Source organism: Asterias amurensis, chromosome 5 (genome assembly GCF_032118995.1).
Source record: "Asterias amurensis chromosome 5, ASM3211899v1".
Classification (NCBI taxonomy): domain Eukaryota; kingdom Metazoa; phylum Echinodermata; class Asteroidea; order Forcipulatida; family Asteriidae; genus Asterias; species Asterias amurensis.
The window spans coordinates 25,470,047-25,495,624 of NC_092652.1; the positions used below are offsets into that span (position 1 = coordinate 25,470,047).

The window sequence follows — 25,578 nt, forward strand, 5'->3', positions numbered from 1 at the left end:
TTTATTTATAAATAATTAGAATTTATTTATCAATTCAAATGAATAGACATTAGCTGGAAAGAATTGCCAATGGTTAAAATCTGAATATATTTCTTTTATAAATTGTCCGATTAAAAAATCAAAGTTTTACAACCGGGCCCAATTTTATGCAGCCTGTGAGTAGATGTTTTCCACTTTAAAAGCAGTCATTAGCAGAATTTGTATTTCAGAAACATTGCTGACTATAAGCAATTTGTCAGGGATTTCTGTAAAAATATGAATGGCCTAACAATGTAGAACCATTGTGACCGCACACACAAGCGGTCAAATTGTTTCTATTGTTTAAAAAATACACTTTTGCTTATAGGAATTATTTTCTTCTATGTAACATTTGAAGTCACACAGTGTAAATTCTTCAATCTTTACAGTCGGTGACAGTATTTTTTCTTTTTCTGTTATGAACATTTCTGTGTAGAAAAATTAAACCCCATTATGTATCTCAAAGTCAAGCCAAATTACAATTTTGTAGTTTTGGGTTTACACAGCTCACTAATGATTAAAGTCACCTGGAAATATACATTTTCTTTCTTCAAACATTAGAGTATATGTTTCTGAACAATAAAATAATTTTTGGAGTAATTGTTTTTGACGATTTATATGTTTAAAAAAATTAATAAAGTTGTGTGGGGGTGACTCCGCCTACCCCTTTTGTGACGTCAATCAAGGCAGACTTTGCCTCGATCGAACATCGAACACACATACGTGCAAGTACATTCAAGTCCTAGTTGTGAGTTTGTACGTTTCGAAAGAGATTTTTTCTTGCATTTTTCCGGCAATGTCGACCAGGTGTATTGCTGCTGGATGCAGCAAAACAACTAAAGATGGGGTCAGTTTGCAAGTCTTTTCCAGCGCTGTGCAGCAAACACTTTGAGCCGTCGTGCTTCGAGAATCAGGAATACACTACACATTTTGACATGAAGAGAAAAGTTCTTTTCTAAAACATGACGCCATCCCAACAATTTTGTCCAGCTAGTGGGGAAGTCGAAGAAGGTCGATTGAATACTGATTGAATATTTACATACACTGCATTTTTTGAAACAATAATAAGGAAGCTAAGTTCAAATCATCAAAACAAGTTTCTAGCTCCTGTCGATGGGATGGCTGTTCAAGTAGACCAACCCCAAGAGGTTGAATCTTGACCGGAGCTGGATGAAGGCTGCCGAGGTTGGACGGGCAATATTTGATAGTGTGTGCATTGTCACCTTTGATACAACACAGTTGTAAGGTGTAGCTCGTAGCCCGAGACAGGCAACCAAGGTCTAATCCACCGAACCCAACTTTAGTATTGTAAGCAGCAGAGTGTGCGTTTGAATCCTGGTCATGACACTTGTGCTCTTGAGCAAGGCACTTAGTCATAATTGCTTTCGTAAAAAGTTGGGAAGGTAGTGCATTCTGCTCTACCAGCCAGGCTCCAAGTGGATGATACTCATGTCAACATCCTTACGGACTACCGTTTCAGCCCCAAGAGTAGGTGACAATGTGTCCCTGGTGACAGTTGATTTGGATCCACAGCCAAAATGAGTGTAACTCTCATCTCGAAGTCACTGTCTGGCCGTGTAATTTTGTTTTAATCAAATTAAATTATAAAAACCTTGTCCAGGCTGTTCTTCAGTTATTCAGCCTATCCAAGGTTGAAGGAAATTTGTTTTTACATTTCATGATGGAGTTTTGTCTGACTTTTTGACATCAGTTTAACTGGAGGCAAGTTTCTCAGTGTATTGACGTAATGTTTCCTCAGCAATAGCTCTTTTACTCATCTTGTTGGCCTTGCCTTGAAATCGTCCATTCTTGCATGCTCCTTTTCCTTCAAGCAACTCTGCGATCCTGCAAAATGTCAAATAATACTTTTTAAGAATGTTTTAATAATAACAACAATAACAATAACAATAACAATAACAATAACAATAACAATAACAATAACAATAACAATAACAATAACAATAACAATAACAATAACAATAACAATAACAATAACAATAACAATAACAATAACAATAACAATAACAATAACAATAACAATAACAATAACAATATAGAAGAGTTTGCGGTAACACCATGTATTAACAATCTCTAAATGAGTTGGGGTGGTTCTGAAAAGAACCGTTGGGTTAACTCTAACAATAACAATAACAATAACAATAACAATAACAATAACAATAACAATAACAATAACAATAACAATAACAATAACAATAACAATAACAATAACAATAACAATAACAATAACAATAACAATAATAATAATAATAATAATAATAATAATAATAATAATAATAATAATAATAATAATAATAATAATAATAATAATAATAATAATAATAATAATAATAATAACAGAGTCTTTATATAGCGCCTTATGCCAGACCTCAAAGTGCTTACCACTAAATAAAAACAATATTTTAAAACAACACAAAATTAATATAGAAACGGCAGTTTAGAAACCACAAGAAAGATAAAATTAAAACTAAACAAAACCACCAGGATCAAAACATATTAAAAAAATTAGTTACTTAAACTAAAAACTTAATAAAATAAAAATAAACCAAAAAATAATTTTATGGTTGGGTAGTGATTTGTTAAATCTTTCAGGGCATCATGTACGTTATCTCTTTGTTAAGGAGGTGCTTGCTGTGAAAAGAACCAGATGGTTTATTCTCAACATCTCTCAAGACGACTAGAACACACAAGTCCAATCGTTTGGAATAAACAAACATGCTCATGCCCAAGCGGTCAGGCACACTGGTGTTTCTGACCAGCAGAGTGTGAGTTTGAGTCCTGGTCGTGACACTTAAAGCCATTGTACACTTTCGGTAAACAGTATTGTCCAAGTCCCACACTTCGTGTATCACAACTTATATATAAAATAACAATCCTGTGGAAATTTAGGCTCAATCGGACATCGGAGTTGGGAGAAAATAACGGGAAAACCCACTCCTGTTTTCGCGCGTTTCGCCGTGTCATGACATGTGTTAATAACAAATCCGTAATTCTCGTTAACGAGAATTTATATTGTTTTACCGTTTTCTCAAAAAGTAAAGCATTTCATGGACTAATATTTCAAGAGAAGTCTTTCACCATTACCTTCTATAAACCCTGTAAATTATTTGTAAATCTGTGAACTTTTTTTTTTTTTTCTGTACCGAAAGGGTCCAATGGCTTTAAGCAAGACACTTAACATTTATTGAATATCCTTCAGATGGGATGTAAAGCCATACTTTAGAAGAACAGTTTTTGCAATATTTGCAAGAGTTATTTAAGTTTTAAAACTTACTTGGGCCCAACTTCCTTGATGATATCATCTGGCCCAGCAACCAAGAAAAGACCAACACCCTTCTGATCTCCAGAAGTAAGTAAAGCTAGAGTGCCCTGTACAAAAAAAAACCAGAAAACAAATTTTTTTTAGAAACATCACCAACTGAAGTCAATAATAAACAAGCCTGAACTAGAAAAACCAGCATATGAACTATTAAAGTACGATGAACATTTTCAGGCGACTCTCCCTCATTCCGAGAAAAACATCTTGTATTGTTTTGCTATATATCTCTGGAAATTCAACCAAGGATGCCTCACAAGTGAACTAGGAAACCTGTCAACAAGTGTGCTTGTTGTGTGAACCAGAAACACCAGGTTAAAAAACCAGCATATGAACTATTAAAGTACGATGAACATTTTCAGGCGACTCTCCCTCATTCTGAGAAAAACATCTTGTATTGTTTTGCTATATATCTCTGGAAATTCGCCCAAGGATGCCTCACAAGTGAACTAGGAAACCTGTCAACAAGTGTGCTTGTTGTGTGAACCAGAAACACCAGGTTAAGGCCGGTCCCACTGCAGCGATAACGAGAATGATAACGATAACGACGCAAAGAAAACGCATTACATTGGTTGAATGAACGTGTGCGTATTCTGCGTGGAGCAATTCGACCAATAGAATGCGTTTTCTTTGCGTCGTGATCATTATCGTTTTCGTTATCGCTGCAGTGGGACCGCGCCTTTAACCTCTACTCTTACTCGATAAGTGTTCTGGGTTCTTTTATTAGACTACCAATCAAATATGATACATGTAACATTTGGCAGATAATTATATTCAGGTAGGCATATTTTTGTTGTGCTTAGCTACTTTTGCTGCTTAAGCAGTTCTATAAAATTGGGACCAGGGTGGAGACTTAAAGTTCAAGACATTTTAAGCAAAAACATAAACATGTGATAGGTTCAAATAAAATCGCCAAAAGATGAGATGACAAATCTCCCAACTGATGCCTATGCAAAGTTACTGTATTGTACCTGCAAATTGATTTCATTTGCCACCATGTTGAGAAATTCTGAATCCCCTTCCTTCCGATGAAGAACGAAGATTGGATCTTTGTTGAGCTGGTTGTTAAAGCGATGGGCCTCAAGAACTGCCAAATCTCTCAATAACATTGTTGTATTCTAAAAAAAGATCAAGCATCAATTAGTATCACAAGTTATAGAGGATTACTCTCATTCAGAGCTTCGTTGTCGCCAATATCGCAACACAAATTACTGTCTGCAACGCGGATTACTGGAGAGGAGATATCTGTATCACACAAACATCTGGGTCAAAATGTTGGAATTTGAGCGTTGGACCCAAGTCACAGTGAGTATTCCTTCTCATATTAAAGGCAGTGGACACTATTGGTAATTACTCAAAATAATTATTAGCATAAAACTTTTCTTGGTGACAAGTAATGGGGAGAGGTTGGTGGTATAAAACATTGTGAGAAACAGCTCCCTCTGAGGTGCCATAGTTTTGGTGAAAGAAGTAATTTTCCACGAATTTGATTTCGAGACCTCAAGTTTAGAACTCGAGGTCTCGAAATCAACCATCTAAACGCACACAACTTCGTGTGACAAGGGTGTTTTTTTCTTTCATTTTTATCTCGCAACTTTGATGACCGACTGAGCTAAACTTTTCACAGGTTTGTTATTTTATGCATATGTTGAGATACACCAACTGTGAAGGCTAGTCTTTAACAAATACCAATAGTGTCCACTGCCTTTAAACCATTGTATGTGGAAACCCAAATGTACACGACCTGCCTAGTCTATTGGTGCCGGATCCAGTGGTGCCTGTAGTGCTTTTGGTGCATGCAGACACAGCAAACTACAATAGTTTGATGAATGGATGGATCAGAAGCACACACACAAAAACAAAATATTCTCAGTTTTCAAATTTGTATAAGCCAGAATTCAAGATGATACATTATAATTCAACCAGTATGAGTCCCCTTCCTCCAACAATAATCTGTGAAATTGACTATTCAAACTGAACGGCTTTTGTAGCCAATAATTTGCCGAAATTGCGTGTGAAAATTCTATGTGGTTAAATTGGCAAACATACAGTTTGTATTAGTTGCAAAATGCACATACCTCCTCAACTGCCAATTACATTTTACATTAAATCTTTGGTAGCTAATCAAATAACTGGGCTTCAGGACCGCTCACTCATGTTGGGGGATATTCAGCCATGAAATGGTTTATATGAGTGTTTAATCCTAACCTTGTTTGCTACTTTTAGAGATTTTTGAATCTTCTCTGTAGCCTGTGGATGGTCCTCTGGTCCGCATCTATAACCCAAAGACAAACAAAACTCTCTATATTTACAACATAAAAACAAAATTGAGGGAGTGTATACAAAAAGTTATCGTTCAAGCAAGCCTAAAGCCTTGATTCCGATTTATGTGGTTCCAAGATGCTCCAGTGATGTTTGGACAAAAAGCTAACCGCTATCTAAACCAATCGTCACTAGAGGGCGCTATTATTCATGTAACCGCTGGCCCAACTATAACAAAAATATCTTGCAAGCAAGCTTGAAGGCTTGATTCCAATTCTGATTTATATTTCTATGCTGGGTTTTGTTGAAAGCCTGTTCAGCAACTTAATGACGATAGAGGTTTGGTGCCTTAAATAGTGGACACTAGATAAATTGTTGAGCAAGTAAAAAGCTTGTGACTTTAAGGCACTGATGATGGCTCCCTTGAACTGCCCTATTGTCCTGGGGGAGCAGAAAAACTTTGTTAGTAGCTGTCAGATTTGTGGCTGTCAGATATTGAGGTATCCTACAAGCGCATATAAGTGCTCAAAAGTTTTGTACATGGGTGCATGCGATACAGTCACTTTTGGGACCCAATCAGAGTTGTTTTTCAGTGTTTCTCTACCAGGGGTTAGTGACGAGAGGTATTGATACACACCGGGCTGCCTATACCTACTTGAGGTGCCCTGTAAGTAGTTTCTCATTAGCCAGGCACTTGCTGAGATAGCTTAGAACTCTATTGCCAGCCAGGAAGTACACATTGGTCTTATTCTTCTTTCCCTTTTCTGCACCGAGAAGCTTTATCGACTGGTAAGAAAAAGACAAGAAAAATATTAATTCTCAACAGTTGATTTGTAATGTATTGACATTATGAGACAAAAGAATGGCTGTTGCAATCTGCTTACCAACCAAACTGACCTGGGCCCAATTTATGTGGCTCTACATACCAGTGAATTCAGCATTTACGATCACCACTCTGCTTACTCTGCGCTAGCTGTGTTAGGGCCAGATGGGTAGGTTGGCAGAGCGCAGGCATGTTTTTAACATGAGAGCTTACTAGAGCTTACTGTTTTTCTTTGTTCAACCCAAAAGTAAATCAAACTAACCAAGTCAGTTTTCTTTTGGTTAATTACTTGAAGTATTATAATCAAAGATAGCTTTAAGATTAACATTCATTACAAAACATTGTTCTTTGCTGGGATGGCAGCTACTTACCTGTAAGTGACTCAAGTTTGAGACGTGAGTCCCGCAGCACAAATTAGCTTCAATTCCCTCTATCTCGACTATTCGTATTTTACCAACATGATCATCTGGTAGTCCTCTAGTACGTACCTGACCAAATTAACAAAAACCGGCATGAATTTCAGGCAGTCTGATTGCAAACAAATTTTAAAATCAAGTTTTTACACTACAACGGATAACCCCAAATCAAATTTAACAATTGTAAAGGACGTGGCTGCAATATGATTGAGCTGCAGGCATGCAATGACACTATTGGCAGCCAGCCACATAGTCTTGGTTCCAAGATACTTTAGTGTTGTAGAAACAAAAACCTAACTGCTATCTAAACCACTCATCACTAGAGGGCGCTATTAATCCTGTAACCGCTATCACGCGAGCCACAAGCCACTATCACAGGCGCTCCTGTGATAGCAGCCCTCTATTGACGAGTGCTTAAGACAGTGGTTAGGTTTCCGTGACTTCATCACTGGAGCGTCTTGGAACCAAGACTACTAGCCAAATTGAAGGCTTGGAGCAAAACCCTTGTGGTATAGCTGAGAGAGTCAACACACAACTCTACCCTTATATGACTCTAGCCAGGAATTAAACCAGGACTACAGTGAGGAGAGAAAAGCGCCTTACACACTAGCCACCAACCAGACAGTTATCTTACCCCATCAAGCTCATGTGATCCTAATTCAACCAGCCTTGGCGTCATTGCTAGCTGCTTGCGGATTGCCTCGTTGACTTCACTCTCAAGAACCTGGAGGTCTTCTATGTTGATCTTGGTCGTGTTCATCTCAATCGAGGATTTCTCTCGGCCAAGATCCCTGGAGGATGAGACAAGAAGTGAGTCAGCTCATCTATATCAAGAAGTGCGGCCAATATCATACAGCTGCTTAAAGCCAAAGCTGGTTTTCGAACTGTTTGATTGTTTCAATCGATATATCGGAAAACTAATGTTAACCAATTAATATTTCGTTCCAAAAGGTGGTAGCATTTTTGAGAAATTGAAGAAAACCTGGAGCAGTTGTGTCCATGCAGGAAGAATAGTTCACAATTGGAATAAACAAACTGAGAAATATTTCACTCATGAAAAGTTTCTCAGACTGAAATTGAAATTTATAAACAGTTTCAAAATAATTGATCACACTTACCAAGACGTTGTTGGCCAACCATACTTAGCCTCAGCTATGGCTGTAACAAGATGCTGAGCTGCACAAAGACAATAAAAGATGTGAAAAAAAAAAAAAGATTAGTGTTCTCCACTTTGAAAGGCTTTTGAAATTTTCACAAAGACATCTTGTAAGCTTTCAGTCTTCCTGTCAGTGTCATTTGCTATTGGTGGTCTGGTTGGCGCAGTGGTATCTTTCCTCATCTTCTACCTCTAGAACCCCAGTTCGAATCACGCCGGGAAGGGGGAAAATACATGGGTTGGGTTTTGAGTTGTACCCGACTCAGTGGGTTTGTCCTTGAAAAATAATTCTTTGGATTTTCCTCCCACATCTAAAACTGAAACTGCCTTCCTTGTCTTTTCTCCAATGGGTTCTTAGCTAGAACCCTGGCCGGACCACTGTCATCCCGGACCACTGACCACTGCCGGACCACTGAAGCCCGACCACCCTGCCACCAATGACCACACGTCATTGTAAGTGAAGTGGTGTTTGTATAAAACCCACAATACCTGAATGTTGCTGCATGTGATCAAACCGCCTCGTCCAGTCTACCTTCTGAATGACCTCAGTGCCTGGTTCTATTGGCGTCTCAACAAATAAGATTGCATCTGCACCTCTTCTGGTGATTCTCAAGACTTCAATGTCATTCATCTAGAATCATTTAAAAGGTGTTAACTTTGCATCAGGGATTAAGCATTTGTTTGAACCCTTACACCAATGTGCATTAAGCACTGTATACTCAGTACTTTCCCTGAGCTATGTAAAAATTAATGAGATATCAGTCACCCAGCATCACAAAGACGGCCACTTCAAGGTGAGGGCTCAACTTAACTGATTTGGGCTATCGACCCAAACCAAAGCAAATTGCCACCTACTCCTGGGGCTTAAACAGGGTAACCCCCTTCACAGTCCGTAGTTAAAGGATGTAGGCATGGGTGGTAAAGCAGAATGCACTACCTCCCCAACTTTTACAAAGCAATTGTGGTCAAGTGCCTTGCTCAAGGGAAAAAGTGTCAATTATTGTTTAGTTAAAAAGAGTTACAAATTTGAAAATAAAACTCTTACCGTTCCTCTGTCATCGGGCTGAAATTTAACAAAACAAAATGAAAAAGGAATTAATTTGTAGGTCTTCAGTAAAGGTCAGAGGATACAATAGGTCATTTTGTTAAACAGAAACAAAAACAGTCTATATTGAGAAATTAAAAACTATGATAAATGGTGAGGGCTTAATTTGAACTACTTCAGCTATGGCTGTGGCTTGTTTGTGGCTTTGAAGACAACATTTTAAAACTCTTATTTTTTGAAGATTGCGCTTCCTGATTTTCATCAACTTTTGATACGAAGAAAGGGGGCACATCCCAATGTAGTAGTAATTTTGTATCCCTTGATTTGATGTAGAAATGATAAGGCCGCCTCCTTTTTTATTTTTTATTTTACTTTTTTTCTCTTTTTTTTTCTTTTTTTAAATTTTAAATAGGGTTATTTTAAATGATCTCAGCAAAAACAATCTGAATGTCTTGTCTGAATGCCTCGACTAAATTGTTCCATTTATGTTTTGTGTATTTCAGCAGTAGAAAAAACAATGGATATTTGACATTTTAACAAAGAATGGCGGCCATCTTGAAATAAAAAATAAAAAATAAAAAGCCCCTCTTCCTCCTTTTTTTGAAAAACCCGGACATGAAACATGTTTTATTTTTTTACTCGGCCTAATGAATGGTGCGACAATAGAAAGCTAAATTATAACACTACTTTAAATTAAAATGGATTTACCTGTCCACCGCCCTCTGGAAAAAGCACAGTATCCTCTGTGATGACCTCATAGCCTTTGACAGTTTGTTTTTTACCATTGATAACAAGTTTCAGTTCTGCCGGGGTACATGACGTCACTTTGGTGGTCAACTGGGGTTGGGGGTGGGAGGGGGGACAAATAAACACATCATGATTAAAATGAACTTTGTTCACATTAAAGCACATGGACAGCGGTGATCGTTGTCAAAGACCAGGGCCCAATTTCATGGAGCTGCTTAAGCAAAAAATCTGCTGAGGCCTGAAAATAGCTTGCTTATTTTACACATGTCAATAAATATGGGAGACAAAGTGGCGGCCGGATATGGAACTTTAGCCATTTTGACACATCTATCTTCCAAACTATCTTCCAATAAGTACATCCCTCCAGAGGAGTATAGTCGTACTTGGGTGCAAAAGTGCTTGGGTCTTGGGAACAAATATAATAAAATGTGCTACAAACTGAGGTCAATGTGGAAGTAAAAAGATGTCTGTGTGGTAGACTATCAGAGGGTTAGTGGATTCAGGCGGCTCCGGAAGATCATAGGGTGGTCATAGGCCTACTGCTGCAAATATGTTTTTTTAATGGAGTAAGCCTGGGCCTAATTTCAAAAAACCCATTTGTATGCACAAAAACTTGCTAAGCACAGACAAATAATGCTTAGCAGACACTGGTTACCAGCCAAAAGTTCATACAAATTACAATTACATTGCTGTGACTGGTGCCCCCATCATGTTTTGTCTAAGAAGCATGCAGTATTTTCTGCTTTAACAATAACAGCTTTATTAAACTGGGCTGAAGTCAACAACTCGGTGTCGGTCCGATCATCTCGGCTGAACCCAACTTGGCGCCAGGCCGGAAAGGGGGAAGTAATTTGGCTGTAAGTGTAGCCTATCTCACAAAATATATTAGTATTCACTGATTAAGGTTTGGAAGTAAACTGGCTGTATATACTCACCAACTCAGAAATTAATAATAACCATTAAAAAAAAAAAAATCTTCCACATGATTTAGGTTAACTTAATAAGTGAAACAAAATGGTAGACGTAGAACTCCCCCCCCCCCCAAAAAAAAAAATAAAAAAAAAATAAATAAAATAATAATAATTCAGTAAATCAAAATAATTTATATTTATATTTATTTCATTTTTCGGACCGAGTTGATTTTGAGTCGAGTTGACCCTACTGCCGAGTGCTGATGAATGTGTGCAACTCGTGTGTGTGTGCGCGAACAGGACGGACGTATACTCAGTGCAAAAGCAATGCGAAAAGACATGTGTCGGCGTGTTTACGTATTTTTGTGGCCTTTAAAATGTGTTAAAGCGTCCTTCAAAACATGTCAAACTTTGCGAGTGAAACAATACCAACTCTATTTATAACACGTTTAAACAATTAATGGTAAATCTCTTTATGTTGCACAGAAACATGATAAAATAATACCTCTTTTAAGTAACTATTCTGTTGACAGGCGAACGCCATGTTGGATTTCCTACGGTGGACATTAATCTAAAACTATTTTGGTACTTCATTATTAACTGCAACAAAATAATGTTTACATAAACTTTATGCGTTCAAAAAAACTAAAAACAATAGTTTGTATATTTTTAAGAAATATTTTGTTATTAAATAGGTGATTTAAATAAAGGTATTTTACTGTTTATTTATCATGAGTGACCTTGAAGTCATTTGCATATTTTTTTTTATTGAGGGTTGACATGTCTGCCACTGAGTGAGAGAGATGGGTAGAATGTTAGATTATGACAACAAATTAAGCTGGATGTCCGTCCTTATTTTCCACGAAACTGCTGTTGGTGCTCATTTTTAGCTCTAAGTAAGGTTTGGACTTCAATTAATGATGAATATGGTGAGATAATTTGTGAATTTTTGTGACTAAAAATGCTTACCATTTTCATTTTTTAATAAGACAAAAATGAATTATAATTTTTAGGTTGATGAATGCAGCACAGGAACAGGGCCTTGTCAAGTCAGTAAACATGCTAAAAACTGCATTGTGTTTTTATGCAAGTGCATGTTGGTATCTAAGTATAAATTTGTTTGGGATTCTGTAGTGTTAGTGAATAGAAAACTTAAGGGTATTTTAAGAAAAAAAGAATTATCCGTCTAAAGTAAATCTGTTCAACAAAGTTGCACTTGCAGTTGTGTTGTGGTGTGTGACTGTAATTCAAGTTGCAATGTCACATTGCAACTTGAACTACAGTCACACACTTTAAAGAAACACATTGAATGTGTTCGTGGAGACGATTGCGGAATGAACCTCATAGTTCTAGGAGTAAGTTGCGATCAATACCCTCGATCCTCAGACCTCTGCAACCATTGATGGGGAGGATGGAGGGAAAAGTTTCCGTATGGCGCCACCACTTTTTCATTCGAAATAAAATAATATAGTATCTAATTTACCTGATTGATATATCCCTTTTTGTAAAAATGAGTGAAAAGGTGGTGGCGCCATACGGAAAGTTATCCGGATGGAGGGTTACGATAATCGCAACTAGGACCTAGGTGTGGAATGTCTTTATATTTTGTTTTATTGCAGCACAGCCATAACTCTTGTTATTAACAACAAAACAAATTTGGTGGTATGTTACTTTTGTTTTGTTGCATTATCAGCAAGTCCTGGGAAATTCTAAAAAAAGACAATGCAAAAGTTCTGCAAAATGTTGTTGCGTATGTTTATAAATTAAATACTCCTCATAGAGGAAACCTCAATAATGCAACTCTCTCATGAGCTCAAATGAGTTATAAAAAAAATCAAGTTACGCATGTTATACAGTAGATAATTTGGATAATTTAAATACCTAGCTGGTTCAGATCTTCTCCTCTTTTTAATAGTTTAATAATAATAATAATAACAATTGTGGCTTTTTATACGTATAGCGCACATGTCCGTCACCCAGTGACGCTCCTGGCGCTGTAACATACAGTATTACCTGCCAGATGTGGGACTACGTTTGAATTATGAGACCTAATTCTTATAGCACCATGTAATGCTTTACAAGGTGCTGTGGCGAAACTTGCTGCCGATAGGACAACCCTGTGGTTCTACTGATTTTTGTTTTTCAAACCGACAACAAAATTCATTAAATTTTTGTAATTTTGTCATAATATGATATTTTGTAGATTTTGTATGCCTTGCTAGGTCAGGAACAAACAAAGAAGAGTGTTTAAATGTTGCACTATATGTAGTGAACAAATGTCTTTACTTTTTATAACAAGTAATTCTTGTATGAAAATAATATTCATTTAAGTTACTAACATTTGCATTGTTCACATTTAAGTGGGGTGGAAATTTCCATGAAACACTCCGCCTCAACCTGGTAAAATGTCAGGAAAATTAATAAAAAAACAGAAAATTAATTAAAAAAACAGAAAATTAACGAAAAAACAGAATTAAATAGTTTTGTTTTTTGGAAGCCTTTGAAAAGTCAATTCAGTCCCAAACCTTTTTTTCTAACATCTTTGTTTAAGCAAAGGTTTTTTATTTGTGGCCGCTTTCGGCAGTCGCTATAGTCTCTAATGGGATAAAGCAATTATTATTCATGTAGGGAGATGCCAGGGTTGGGGGGGGGGGGGGGCGGGGCTGGATTGGTTCTGCATTGGCCCTCAACTTAACTAGCACCCTCAGCTTTAAACTTCTTGTTAAATTTGTAAACTTTGAATTTGGAAAATGGAGTCGCAATAATAAAATAATTTGTAAATGCAAGCAGTAAATACAAATTTACAAACAATTTATTACGTTCGTGTACATTATATAAAAATGTGCTTGCATGTAATTACATGAACACAGCATACTGCGCTTCATGATTTGTTATGACTTCTATCTTCAACATACAGTGACACTCAAAAATACATCAGTTCATTTCCTGGATCTGCGTAACCTTGTGTCAGGCCTGATCAAGGTTTGCCCTTAACATTTTTAGTGGGGTAAAAACCCAGTTGTTGTGAGTTGATAAGTTTCCACTACTAAAATTTATTATTTAACCAAAGCTGTTCAAAATTGCCCTATCTTTGTCTGAATAAATTTGTAAACCTTCTCACCACTACTCTCTTCTTGAAAGAGTCTGTTAGAACTTTAATTATTATGCAGTAGACAGTATTGCTCATAAGTTTTGGTAATTTCTTCACCCAGCAGTTGCACTGATGGCTCTGAGCATCCTACGCATGTAGAACCAGTCCTCATATGATCAACCTGAACAACCTCAAATGAATGCTGCAAACCGCAAGAATGTTCCTGGCAACCATCAAGGGCAAGGCGTCATGAACCAAGAAGGGCAAGGCTACATGAATGCTGCAATGGCTGCCGCTGGGAACCATGGCTTGGGGTATACTACTGTACCTATGGGATGGAATCGTACTATATGGGGAGATGGCTCGGTCGTCTACGTAAGGTGAGAATAACATCTCAGTGTTTTGTAGGCCTGATGTTTATGGAAAACATAGGGCAATTGCCTCCACTGCCCCTGGTGATTGCCTTGGTGCCCCTTAAAACGTTTAAACTAAAATTTACAATTTCCTCACGGAAGAAAAGGCATTGGTGCCCTTGCACTTTCTAGAACAAAGCATCAGGCCTGGGTTTTTGTATTTATATGCTACATGTACTATGAGGAAGCACTACAGTACACACAGTTTATAAAACTGTGTTAACATTTCATGTACCATTGTTGACATAAATTAGCTGTAAAAACACTGATAATCTGTCAGCCTAGCTTTAATCATTTAGCACTCGCACATTATTTTCAAGGAACACGTTGCCTTGGATCGGTCGAGTTGGTCTTTGAAAAACCTTTGTAACCGTTTGTTATAAAATGCATTTAGAAAGATATTTTAAAAGTAGAATATATTGATCCACACAAGTATCACTCGAAATTGCGTGGTTTTCCTTTTACCTCGTCGACTAACACGGTCGGCCATTTATGGGAGTCAAACTTTTGACCGTGTTAGTTCGCACAGTAAAAGGAAAACCACGCAATTTCGAGGCAAATTTGTGTGGATCATTGTATTCTACTTTTACAACATCTTTCCAACCATATGCATTTTATAGAAAACGGTTTACAAAACACTTTTTATAGACCAACTCGTCCGATCCAAGGCAACGTGTTCCTTTAAGTATCGGTACATTGTGTAATTTTGCGTCATGTGTAGTTCTTTCAAAGCAGCAGGGAAGTCACAAATTTTTTTATTGTGCCTAGAAATCCTTTGATAACTTTCATTGTGATCACTTTCATGTATAACACGTTTTATTTATTTTGTAGTGAATAAAATTGTCTGTCAATTGATTTGCACAGTTGATTTGTTTCCCTAATACCAAATTGAAGATTTGAGTTTGAAAATATAATACAGATCAACTAAAATAAGGAACCATTGTTTACCTGTTTGACACTTGAGTTTGTTAAACGGAAGTTTCGTACATGTAGTCGGACAAATTGAAATATTTTAACATTTTTGCATGATGGCAAATTCGATATGAGAATGGAAACCATGCCCCTGAAAGAATACAGCGTATAGAGGGCAGTAACTTCATGGAATGAAAATGGGAAAATCTGCGGTATAGATTGGAAAGAAAGACCAAACTATCAATTATGAAAAGACCTACATGTACACCGCTTGAAAGTATGAACACAATTCAACAAAGGCAAATGTTTTTTTAAGCGAATGGTTTTTATGTTTTGACGAAGTATGAATGTTAAATCTGAATTCACATTGTTGGATGCGTGCTCACAATCATAGCAAGTATGAATGCACTTGTAACAGAGTAAGCACATGCTTTATAAGGAGTGTATGGAGACTAAGAGGGGTTTGCCCTGGTTTGTTTTTGTCTTTATTTCCCAATTTGTTTTTAAAGCTTTCAAAAATCGATGTATAAAGTTAATTGGGACGCAAACAGAATCTTTCAAGTTTTTCTAAATTAACCTGATTAATAATTGTACATACTGTGCATACAGTTAAATATATATTGTACGGTAGTAAATGTAATGTGGTTGGAAATAAGGAAATTTTATTTGTGTTGTTTTCCTTTCAAATAACTAATGTAAAACTGTTCTATGGTCAGTTTGATTTTAAGGAAATTTCACCAGACAATTCCGCATTTGTTTGCTCTTCTAAATAAGACATGGGTTATTTTTTTGTAGAGTCCACTCGAATGATGCTTTTTTTGCATTATAAAGGCTTAAATCTAATCTACACCATGCATCAGTGTTTAAATTCAGCATATGTTTCCTATACTATATCCCTCAGTCCAAGTGGCCACCTTCTGCATTGTGCCGATGAGCTTCAGCGATACCTCCTCGCAGAAGGCACTTGCAAATGTGGATTAGAATGTCCGCTGATCATCGATAGAGTGTTCAACTTCAACCCTAGGGTGCCGGCAAGACCCAAGCTACCATCTGACATCCTTCAGCGGAGTCATCTCCAGACTCTCTGCAAGCATAGACATAAGTTAGTTGCCATGGCAGCGGGGCTTCAGGGGAACGAGGAGAGCCTGACAAACATCGGTCCGCCTGGGGGAGGCTTGGCAGCACCTGGGAGAAGCAAAGGTCGGTATCAGATATTTTGATGTTTGACTTTGATACCTGTTAACTAGTATTGTATTGTAATTTTATGGCAATGAGTACAGTTTAGTATTTTTTTACGCATAATGCACATGTATACATTTGTATTAGTCTCTAAGTTGAAATTTTTTAGTTTCATAAGGCACTGAACACATTTGGTAATTGTCAAAGACCAGTCTTCTCACTTGGTGTATCCCAACATAAGCAAAATTTGAGCTCAATTGGTCATCGAAGTTGCGAGAAAATGATGAAAGAAAAAACACCCTTGTTGGACGAATTTGTGTGCTTTCATTACCAAATGTGTACCTTCCTTTTAACTAATACAGACAAGATTTATCACACTCTCTTGTTGCCTGTCTCTCTTCCCCTCCACTATATTAAAATAAGGAAAATAAAATAAAGCAAATAAATAAAAAACAAATTAGTGGGTTATTTATAAACAAAATTTGTTATTAATTTTCTTTATTTTTTATGAATAATTAAGAACAAAGTATCATTAAAAATCGCAAAAGAAGGTTACACTATTAAACCATGCAATAATAAATTGCTACAGTTGTAGCCTGAGCATTAAAAACATGAATTAAAAAAATGTTATTTGTCATCAACTTTAACAGATTTAACAGATTTTTGTGAAAAAACAATTTGCACTGTAAAGACTTGTCATTAAAGCCAAGCAAGAGAAAAGAGATATGTATGGAATGCCAACTTAGTGTGATCCTAACAAGTCTAAAGTTGTTGTGTTTTGGGTGTGGGGTTTTTTTCAAACAAAAATTCCTTATTCGGGTTGTTGAAAGTGCGCTTGTACATTAAAATGTTTTGTCAAATAATCATAAAGGTATATATACTGTATGCTTTAGATTTGTTCACAATGCTTTTGAATGAATTTTTTTTCTTCTCTTTTTTCTAAAAAGTGAAAATTCCAAGGAGTAGTCAACAGAATATTGGATGTGTAACTTTTACTAGGTCTGTTCTAAAATTCCTTCTGTGTTGTTTTTTATGCAGCAGGAGTGAAGAGGGCAAGGTCGAAGTCGAAACCCGAGACTGGCGGTGATTTTCAGTATCCCAACCTTTCAGTGTCGCAGATCTTAGCACTTCAACAAGGCAGGCACCAGCACCATCCGCAAAACATCACCAAACATATGCCTTCAATGGAATCCATCCCTTATGATCATCGCTTGCATCAGCAGCAGCACAGCCTCGAGTCACATCAGAGACAGGCTCAGATGCACTTCTTGCACATGCAGCATCAGGAGCTTATGCAGCAGCACCAGCAGCAGCAGCTGCTGCTACACCACCAGCAGCTTACACGCCAGGCATCCCCACGCAGGGGAAGCCAGGAATCTCTCCATTCGCCTATTGATCAGTGCTCTGTTGAACATTGGGACGGAAGGGTGCTACACTCGAGCCCAACCCTTCGCTGTCCGAACATACCGTTTACCAGAGGTGCTGAGGTAGCACCACAGAACACACCTACTGCTGCAAGTCCACAAAACACTGTTTCAAGGTCGAGAAAAAGAAGCGGATCAAGCGGTGAACTTACTGTCAGTCCAAATGAAAGGCAAACACTCCCCAGCCATGGTTCCTTCTCGTTCCCCTTTCATGGGGAGGTACATGGGTCTGTTGTGGATGGACAGAATATGGTCGGCATGCACCTGGATGGATGTTCTCCGAGCGTGATTCCATTACTCAGCAACTTGTACCATAATCAAAACAGGGCTTCCTCGACTGCTGCTAATATGAGCAATAATCCAGCCTTGTTTGCCAATAGAAATGATGTGGCCTTCTATATGCAAGACCGGTCGAAAAAGAGCCTTGTTGTACCTGGCCAGGACTCAGAAGAAGCTGCACCAATTGAGTCAACAAAATCTGTGGACAAATCTAAAGCGGATAAAATGAGCACCTCAGTCACCCCAAAAGACAGCAACCCGACTCATAGCATCAAGTCCAGCTCTATGCACAACACAAAAACAGATCCAAAACTTCCAGGTGGCAATATATCACTGCAAGAAATATTTAACCAGTCACTTGAAGGAAGTGCCTTCCCAGCAAGTAGTCTACTTTCAGCTGCAGCTAAAGCCCAATCAGCAAAGCAATCTCAACCTCCTGAAAGTCCTGCACCCCATCATGCAGGCGACCTGATGTCTGGTATGGGCTTATTTAACGACAATACGCCTAACGTAACACCGGACACCTCGAAACATGAAATAGCACCTTCACAGATAAGCGCAAAGAGAAAGCAAAGTGTGGAATCATTAAAACTCTCTGACTCTATTGGGGCAACTGAGACCAGCAGTGAAAGTAGCACATCTGCTGTTGAGAATATCAGTGAGTCCCCAATACAGTGCCTGGAGAATGCTGTACTCAATTTAGAAGACCAGCCTCACGTAGCGAATGTAGTTCCCTTTCCAGAAGGCACAACTTTTTCTCCTGAGCGAAAGAGAATAAACACAAAGAGCATTGAGGATGCCATCGATGGCTGGACCAAGAGACCGCGGTTACACAGTAGTGACAGCTCACATGGACGTGCCTCTGTTGAATCTGAGACAATACAATCAGACGTTGCTTTATCAACTCACAAAGTGCCTGAGATGAACACGGACAGACTTTTCCTAATGCACCAGCATGAGTCGACCAAGGTAACAGGCTCATACAATGTTGTGTGTTCGACCGGAAAATCAACAAACCTGGGTGAGCATCAATCAGTGGATGAGTTAGCCAGGTTAAAAAAGCAGCAGGAATGGTGCGCAGCCATGATCAGAGCAAATCAACAACACGGTACCGGAAATGTTTCACAAATTGAGCATTTCCCAACAGATCCACAGATGGGACTTCCCCACATTAGGTCAAGAGGTCTCCAGGAGCTCCAACACATTGCCATGGGTGGTGGCCCTTTTCCCAGGATGCCAGGTATGCAACAGCATCCCAACTATGCCCAGATGCATCAGTTTCCAAATCGCTTTATCAATCCACAATTCGTGCATCCTAAGATGAATGTAATGCAACACCCGCGTGGAATGCCAAGGCCTTTCAGAATGGATACACCGGTAGAACAGATAGATCCTAAGATCCAACAGGGTGCAAATATGTGTAATAGTAACATTTTACAATCAATGCTACAACAGCAGCAACAGCAACATCTCCAGCAGTTGGGAATACCTCCGGGTAACTTTCACCATCCAGGTATGAAACAAGTGTACCACGGAGAACCATCCATGCCAATGAAACAATTCCCAGATGTGGTCAATTTGACTAAAACTCACCAACATGGGTCTTCTACTCACAAATCCGGAACATCATCACAGCGGAGAAAAACTACAAAGGTTTTGAAGAGCTCAGGAGGCTCATCAACAGGTGGTACTCCTGTTGTGGACCTTGATGATGAAGAGCCAAAGGATGCTGCTTACTGGGTGAAGGCAGCTTCTAAAGTAGGCGGAGTGAAGAAAGTTAAAGACATACTGGCAATGACAAGGTCATTAAAGAAACACAACAGTGAATCTGGACAGGTTGAAGCAATCTTTGAGGCTGTTCTGGATTCTGCAAGCGGTGGAATGAAGGTCATCATTAAAGAAGGCACAAGAGCGCAGCAGGGAAGCACAGACCAAGGGAAGGGATCCGACTCCAAAAAGACCCTTGTAAAAGAAACTATCCCTACTTCAGAAACTTCAGAAGTCTCTAACGTCATAAATGTTAAGAAAGTATCAGCTGAATTGTCTGATCAATCGGAGCTTCACAAATCAGAGATTTCCTCACCAAACACAGAACTGAATGCTGGGGCTGGGCATGAAAGAGAAACTCCTAAAAAGTACTTGCAAACAACTTTCGAATCTGGATCTCAATTTGCAGAGAGTGATGAAACTAAGGATGCAGCCATCACTTTGTTAGACCTTGGCTCTTCAAACCCAAATTATCTGGATAACAAAGATAGGGAAGGGATGACTGTGATTGAGGAAAAGTCAGTGCTAGAAATGTCAATAACTCCAATGGACACCAAATCCGAGGATGGAGCTACTTTGGAATCAGAGAGTTGTTCTCCAGTCTTAGAGTTAAGAGAAGTGCAAAGCATCAGATCTCCCTGTGATGAAATAGTTGGCGATCGCCATGATGAAGTCTGTAACACTGTGCCTGAACAAACTGTCTCCCCGTCAGTGGAACAGGAACTGGTAACTTGTGAGAGTGCTGGATTAGGAACATTATCAAACCAACCCTTAGTAGAACTAAGCGACAGTCAACAGACACCAACAGAAACTCTCAGTCTTGCAGCATCAACTGATACTCCACAGTCACCAAATATATGTGCTGATGACCAGAAAAGTTCAGATATTGTCGAAAATGAAGATGGTACTGTAACAGATTCAGGTGAAGGTCAGCTTCATTTGGAATTCGAAGAGGACACTGACAAAGTTGAAGTCTCATCTCAGACAAAAAGACTTTTAGAGGAAGCAGTAAGCAAATCACAGGAACAGAGACTCACTGCATATGAAGCAATACCAAATACGAGTTCCACACCTCTTGATACATCCACAAGTGAACAAGTGGATCACGATTGCACATCAGACAGTTGCACTGAGCAGCAAAAAACCTCCCTTGTTGTTATAGATCCTGACAGTAAAGAAGAAGATCCTCAACAATCTTTAAAGGATACAGTCCCAGAATCCACTGAAGAGCCAAGAATTTCCTCTGAAACAGTTCCTGAGGTAGTTGGTTCATGCAGCGATGTGGGTTCATTACATGGTGAAGACAGCCACATGAGTTCAGGTAATCTGTCGTTAAACATTTCCACAGCTGAGATACCAGATGCTGAAGTACAGCGGGATCTTGATGCTTGGTGTTCGGGAGAAGACAGTGCGTCCCAGCATGAGAATGATCATGCCAGTGATCAGGAAGATACAGTACTTGTCCTAGCATTAGGGGAATGCAGTGATGAAACAGGCGGCCTTATAGAGCATACAGAACCCAAGTCTTCAGAGGGTAGTGACACTGAGGTAACAGTCATGGAGGATCAGGCAATGGGTTCTGTTATAGGAAAAACTGATAAAGATCAACTGCAAACCCAAAAGATCAGTGAAACAGCTACACACACTATACCGATTGAGAGTGAACCAGCCGAGCAATACCAATCAAAAGACATTCAATCAATGAGGGAAGGTGAAACGATGGACAGTGAACCAGGGAATGAAACGATAGACAAACAACTGGTTGAGGAGGATCAATCAATGGATTGTGAATCAGTCAAGTTGGATGGACCATCAAAATGTGAACCAGTAGAACAGGGCGAATCTTTGGATTGTGAATCAGTAAAACAAAAGCAACCATCGGAACTTGAACCGGTGAAAAAGGATCAAGCAATGGACTGTGAACCAGTGAAACAGGAACAATCGCCGGAGTATGAACCAGTGAAGGAGGAACAATCATCGAGTTGTGAACCAGAGAATGAGGATCAGTCAGTGGAGTGTGAACAAGTGAAAGAACGATTTGAGTCTAAATCCGAGATGCAGAATCAATCATTGGACTATGAATCACTAAAGCAGGATCAATCATTAGAGTGCGAACAAGTGAAGCTAAATCAATCATCACACTGTGAACCAGTTCATCCGGATCATTTATCGGAGTGTGAACTAGTGAATCAGGTTGAATCATCTGAGTGCGAACCAGTGAAGGAGGATCAATCATCAGACTGTGAACAAGTGAAGCAGGATGAATCATTGAAATATGTACCAGTGAAGCAGGATCAATCCTCAGACCGTGCACCAGTGAAGGAGGATCAATCATCAGACTGTGAACAAGTGAAGCAGGACAACCCTTTGGAGTGTGAACCAGTGAAGCAGGATCAATCAGTGGAGTGTGCACCAGTAAAGCTGGATCAATTATCAGAATGTGAACCAGTGAAGCAGGACGAATCATCACACTGTGACTCGGGGAATACGGATCAATCATCAGACTGTTTACCAGTGAAGCAGGATCAAGTTCCGGAGTGTGAACCAGTGAATCCCGGTGAGTCATCGAAGTGTGAACCAGTGAAGCTTGATCAAGCAATGGAGTGTGAACCAGTGAAGCAGGATCTAGGAATGGATTGTGAACCAATTCATCAAGATCGAGCAACGGAAAGTGAACCTATGGAAAAGGATCAATCATTTGAATCTGAAGCAGTGACGTCGGCTCCAGCGATGGAGTGTGAACCTTTTCTACAAGACCAGGCATCAAAAAGTGAACCAATGCCGCAAGATGAAGGCTATGATCCATCTACAAGTAACGATAAAGTATTGACAGTAGATCAAGTGTTAGAGGATGACTCAATGTCAGAAGATGAAGTAATGGACCATGATTCATTGGAGACTGATCAACCCGTAGACTCTGAACATATGACCCAAGATTGCCTAACGAGTCGTGAACAATCGAATCTCACCCAGAACCTTGAACAAACCGGAGAAGTGAACACCTCAGTGCAACCACTGGATAGAGAACGGGCTGTGAACGAGAACTTGAGAGATGACAGCCATCAGTGTTCAGAAGACTACAACATTGAACCAATGGACGAAGGTGAATCATTACATGCGGATCAGCCAGTCCGGTTGGACAGCGAATCTACAATCGGTAACTCTATGAAACAAGACAGTGGACCAGTAACTCAAGATCATTTAACAGTAAGAGAACTTGGCAATCAAAATCTTGTTATTGATGATCAACCAGAGAAAACTGAGAGCAATGCACCAGTGGAAGATGACACAAATTCATTCCTGGAAAACGATGAAAGTAATCCAGTTGGTCAAGAAGATGAACAGAGCGAACAAGGTGATGAAGTTGAACCAGCTGATAGTACACATTTAGATCAAGTCCCTTTGCTTGAAACCGTTAAAGGTAACGATCTGGATGAAGCAACTGTGTTAGAGTCACACCTTGTTGAGAACCAGGAAGTAAAGGGGGAAGACACTTCTGTAGATATTGAGTCACAAAATGATGAGGACACATCTGGGTTAGGACAAGATCAGCAAAGTCACGTGGTGCTACATGATGCAGCTGTAGAAGAGTCTTCAGAAAATAGCGAGACGGTTGCTCAAGATCGCTTGGAGGAAACTGAACCAGACAGCTCATCAGGGCATGTTCAACCTAACATACAAGATAGCTTGGATTGCAGTGAATCTGTGGAGCAGAGTTTCTCAGAATTAGACAACACGGAACCAGAGAGAAAAGGTTTTGATACGGGTGGGCAATCTACTCTGAGCCCTCAAGCAGGGAAAATAGATGAACCGCTGGAAAAGGAACAAGAACCAGTTCAAGTCAGTATGGTTTATGTTCAAGCGATTGATCAAAATGAGTCGTCGAAAGTCGATGAAGCTGTTTCTGAAAATGTGTTCCTTACAAATCACAGCATAAGAGAGGACAATGTAAACAACAACAGATCCACTGAGAGCTTGCCGTATGAAGACATGGGTAATTTTGAGAGTGGGATGTCGTCTGCTGATTCAGAATTTCAAAGTAAAAGTAGGCCAGCTTTGTCAAACACATCTGCTGATGTTTTACTCTCGGATTTGCAGGAAGATTCTGAAATGGCTCCAGAAAAATCCATCGAGGAAGTTGACGTCGAATTGGAATCTAAATTGGAGTCTATTGATAAACCTGAGGTCGAACCTCTTGAAACTGTTCAAGTTGATTTATCGAGCACTGAGAGTGATTCTGGTGCTCACAGAAGTAGCCCATCGCCTGCAGTAGGCGATGACTGCCCACTGTCTCCAACAACTCATTCTAGCCAAGAACCTGCGACTGATGATATATCGACCCAGTCAACATCAGAACTGTTATCTTTTGATGATTTAACTGCTCCAAGTGCATCGAATGGACCATCAAGTCTCGACTCTATTGAAAGAGATTCTTCATCTGAAGTCTTCAATCACTGTGAAATGGCCGAAGCATCTGATTCTCTTATCGAAAACTCCCTTGAGCCTTTCAAAGACAGATCCAGTCCTTTTGAGCCAGCTTCAAACATAGAAAGCGACTTACCAAATGGGCTGGTCGAACCGCAGTGCTTGGATGATATTCCTGTGGGTTCTCTAGCGGGGCAGACATCAGATAACTTAAACCAAGACGACGTTGCTGGTGTAGGTAGACAGTCGGGGTTGGATGACGAACAGGAGAATAGAGAGAACACGCCTCTGGTGGAGGAGCCATCGGTGCAGGAGATCTGTACAGTCAGGAGAGAGCCAATCTTAAAGAGGACTATTGGGGAAACACCAAAAAGCATGATGACTGCCAAGGAGGCGGGGTTCAAGAAGGAACGCCTGACTACGGAGGCACCTACAAGAGTACTACGTGGCAATGTTCGAACAGGTAAGCACATTAGCTTTTTTGAGAAATGGTGGACATTTTAGGTTTGCACTGTGGTTCATGGGTGTATACAGACAAATTTAACTAAACCAAATAATGTCATTGTATTGTGTTCATGATATCTAAAAATGGCTTATTGTTGGCTATTTAAAGTGTTTTGGATGTCAAAGTGAAAAAGGTTTGACACATCATTTTTCTCAAAACAGGATTAGTGCATGAATTGAGACAGCGCCGCAGACAAAAGATTCTCAAATATGTGCATGTTCTATGAGGAAAATGCAAGTTTTTGTTGGAACTTTGCAGGCAGAGGGCACCACAGCAAAAGCACAGGGCACCAGCAATTGCTGTGGGTGCATAGGGTTATTTCATAGACTGTGTCATTCAACTTACTATTTAAACATTATTTGCAGCACAATTGGCTAAAGAAATAATAGAAAACTTTATATTAGAGATATTTTGACTTCAAAATAAATTTTAAAGTAACTCATCTGGAGAGATTGTTTATTTACATTTTTTTGTTATATTACAATTGTGTGTTTCAGATCCTTCCTCAGAGTTTTCCTCATCAATGTTCCCTCGTCACTTGGAGATCGGTGACCTTGTGTGGGGACCCATTCGTGGCTACCCATCTTGGCCAGGAAAGCTCGTCAGTGAGGCTGAGGTCAGAGGTCGTTCAAGGAGAGAAGAAGGAAAGGTAGGTTGATAACAAAGTTCCAATAAGCCGCTGTCAGTGAAGATAATAATGAGAAGTCTCCTAGATCCACCAAGCGAAAGTAGTATATCTGGTCGATTTCCCACCTTCTGCCCACTTAGTAGTTAATAAGCTGGACTTTTTTTTTTTTGAGAACTGAGAAGTCTCTCGAATTCTGAAAAATCTACTCCATGGCAGTAGAATATACAGCAAGGCAAGTTCTCA

General features: G+C 39.2%; 2 protein-coding genes across 5 annotated transcripts in view; one reads left to right on the top strand and one right to left on the bottom strand.

Annotated features, from left to right (window-relative positions):
- On the bottom strand, positions 1 to 11,262 carry LOC139937163 (alanyl-tRNA editing protein Aarsd1-B-like). The gene is made up of 12 exons (XM_071932208.1): positions 11,218 to 11,262; positions 9,763 to 9,891; positions 9,055 to 9,072; positions 8,499 to 8,640; positions 7,972 to 8,029; positions 7,488 to 7,644; positions 6,809 to 6,925; positions 6,270 to 6,400; positions 5,561 to 5,627; positions 4,324 to 4,470; positions 3,311 to 3,405; positions 1 to 1,863 (listed from the first exon to the last, which is right to left on the bottom strand). The coding sequence occupies exons 1-12, from the start codon at positions 11,254 to 11,256 to the stop codon at positions 1,731 to 1,733; spliced, it is 1,233 nt and encodes a 410-aa protein (XP_071788309.1). The 5' UTR covers positions 11,257 to 11,262; the 3' UTR covers positions 1 to 1,730.
- LOC139937161 (uncharacterized) overlaps positions 11,062 to 25,578 on the top strand; it is a 17,458-nt gene continuing 2,941 nt past the window's right edge. For 2 of the 4 annotated variants that reach the window (XM_071932203.1, XM_071932206.1), the window contains exons 1-6: positions 11,062 to 11,175; positions 11,486 to 11,641; positions 13,928 to 14,183; positions 16,030 to 16,328; positions 17,346 to 24,665; positions 25,205 to 25,356. In XM_071932203.1, the coding sequence (XP_071788304.1) occupies positions 13,999 to 14,183; positions 16,030 to 16,328; positions 17,346 to 24,665; positions 25,205 to 25,356 (7,956 nt within the window). In that variant the 5' untranslated portion in view covers positions 11,062 to 11,175; positions 11,486 to 11,641; positions 13,928 to 13,998. Of the gene's footprint in view, positions 11,176 to 11,485; positions 11,642 to 13,924; positions 14,184 to 16,029; positions 16,329 to 17,345; positions 24,666 to 25,204; positions 25,357 to 25,578 lie in introns of all 4 variants that reach the window. The other 2 variants (XM_071932204.1, XM_071932205.1) reach the window with 2 other exon arrangements.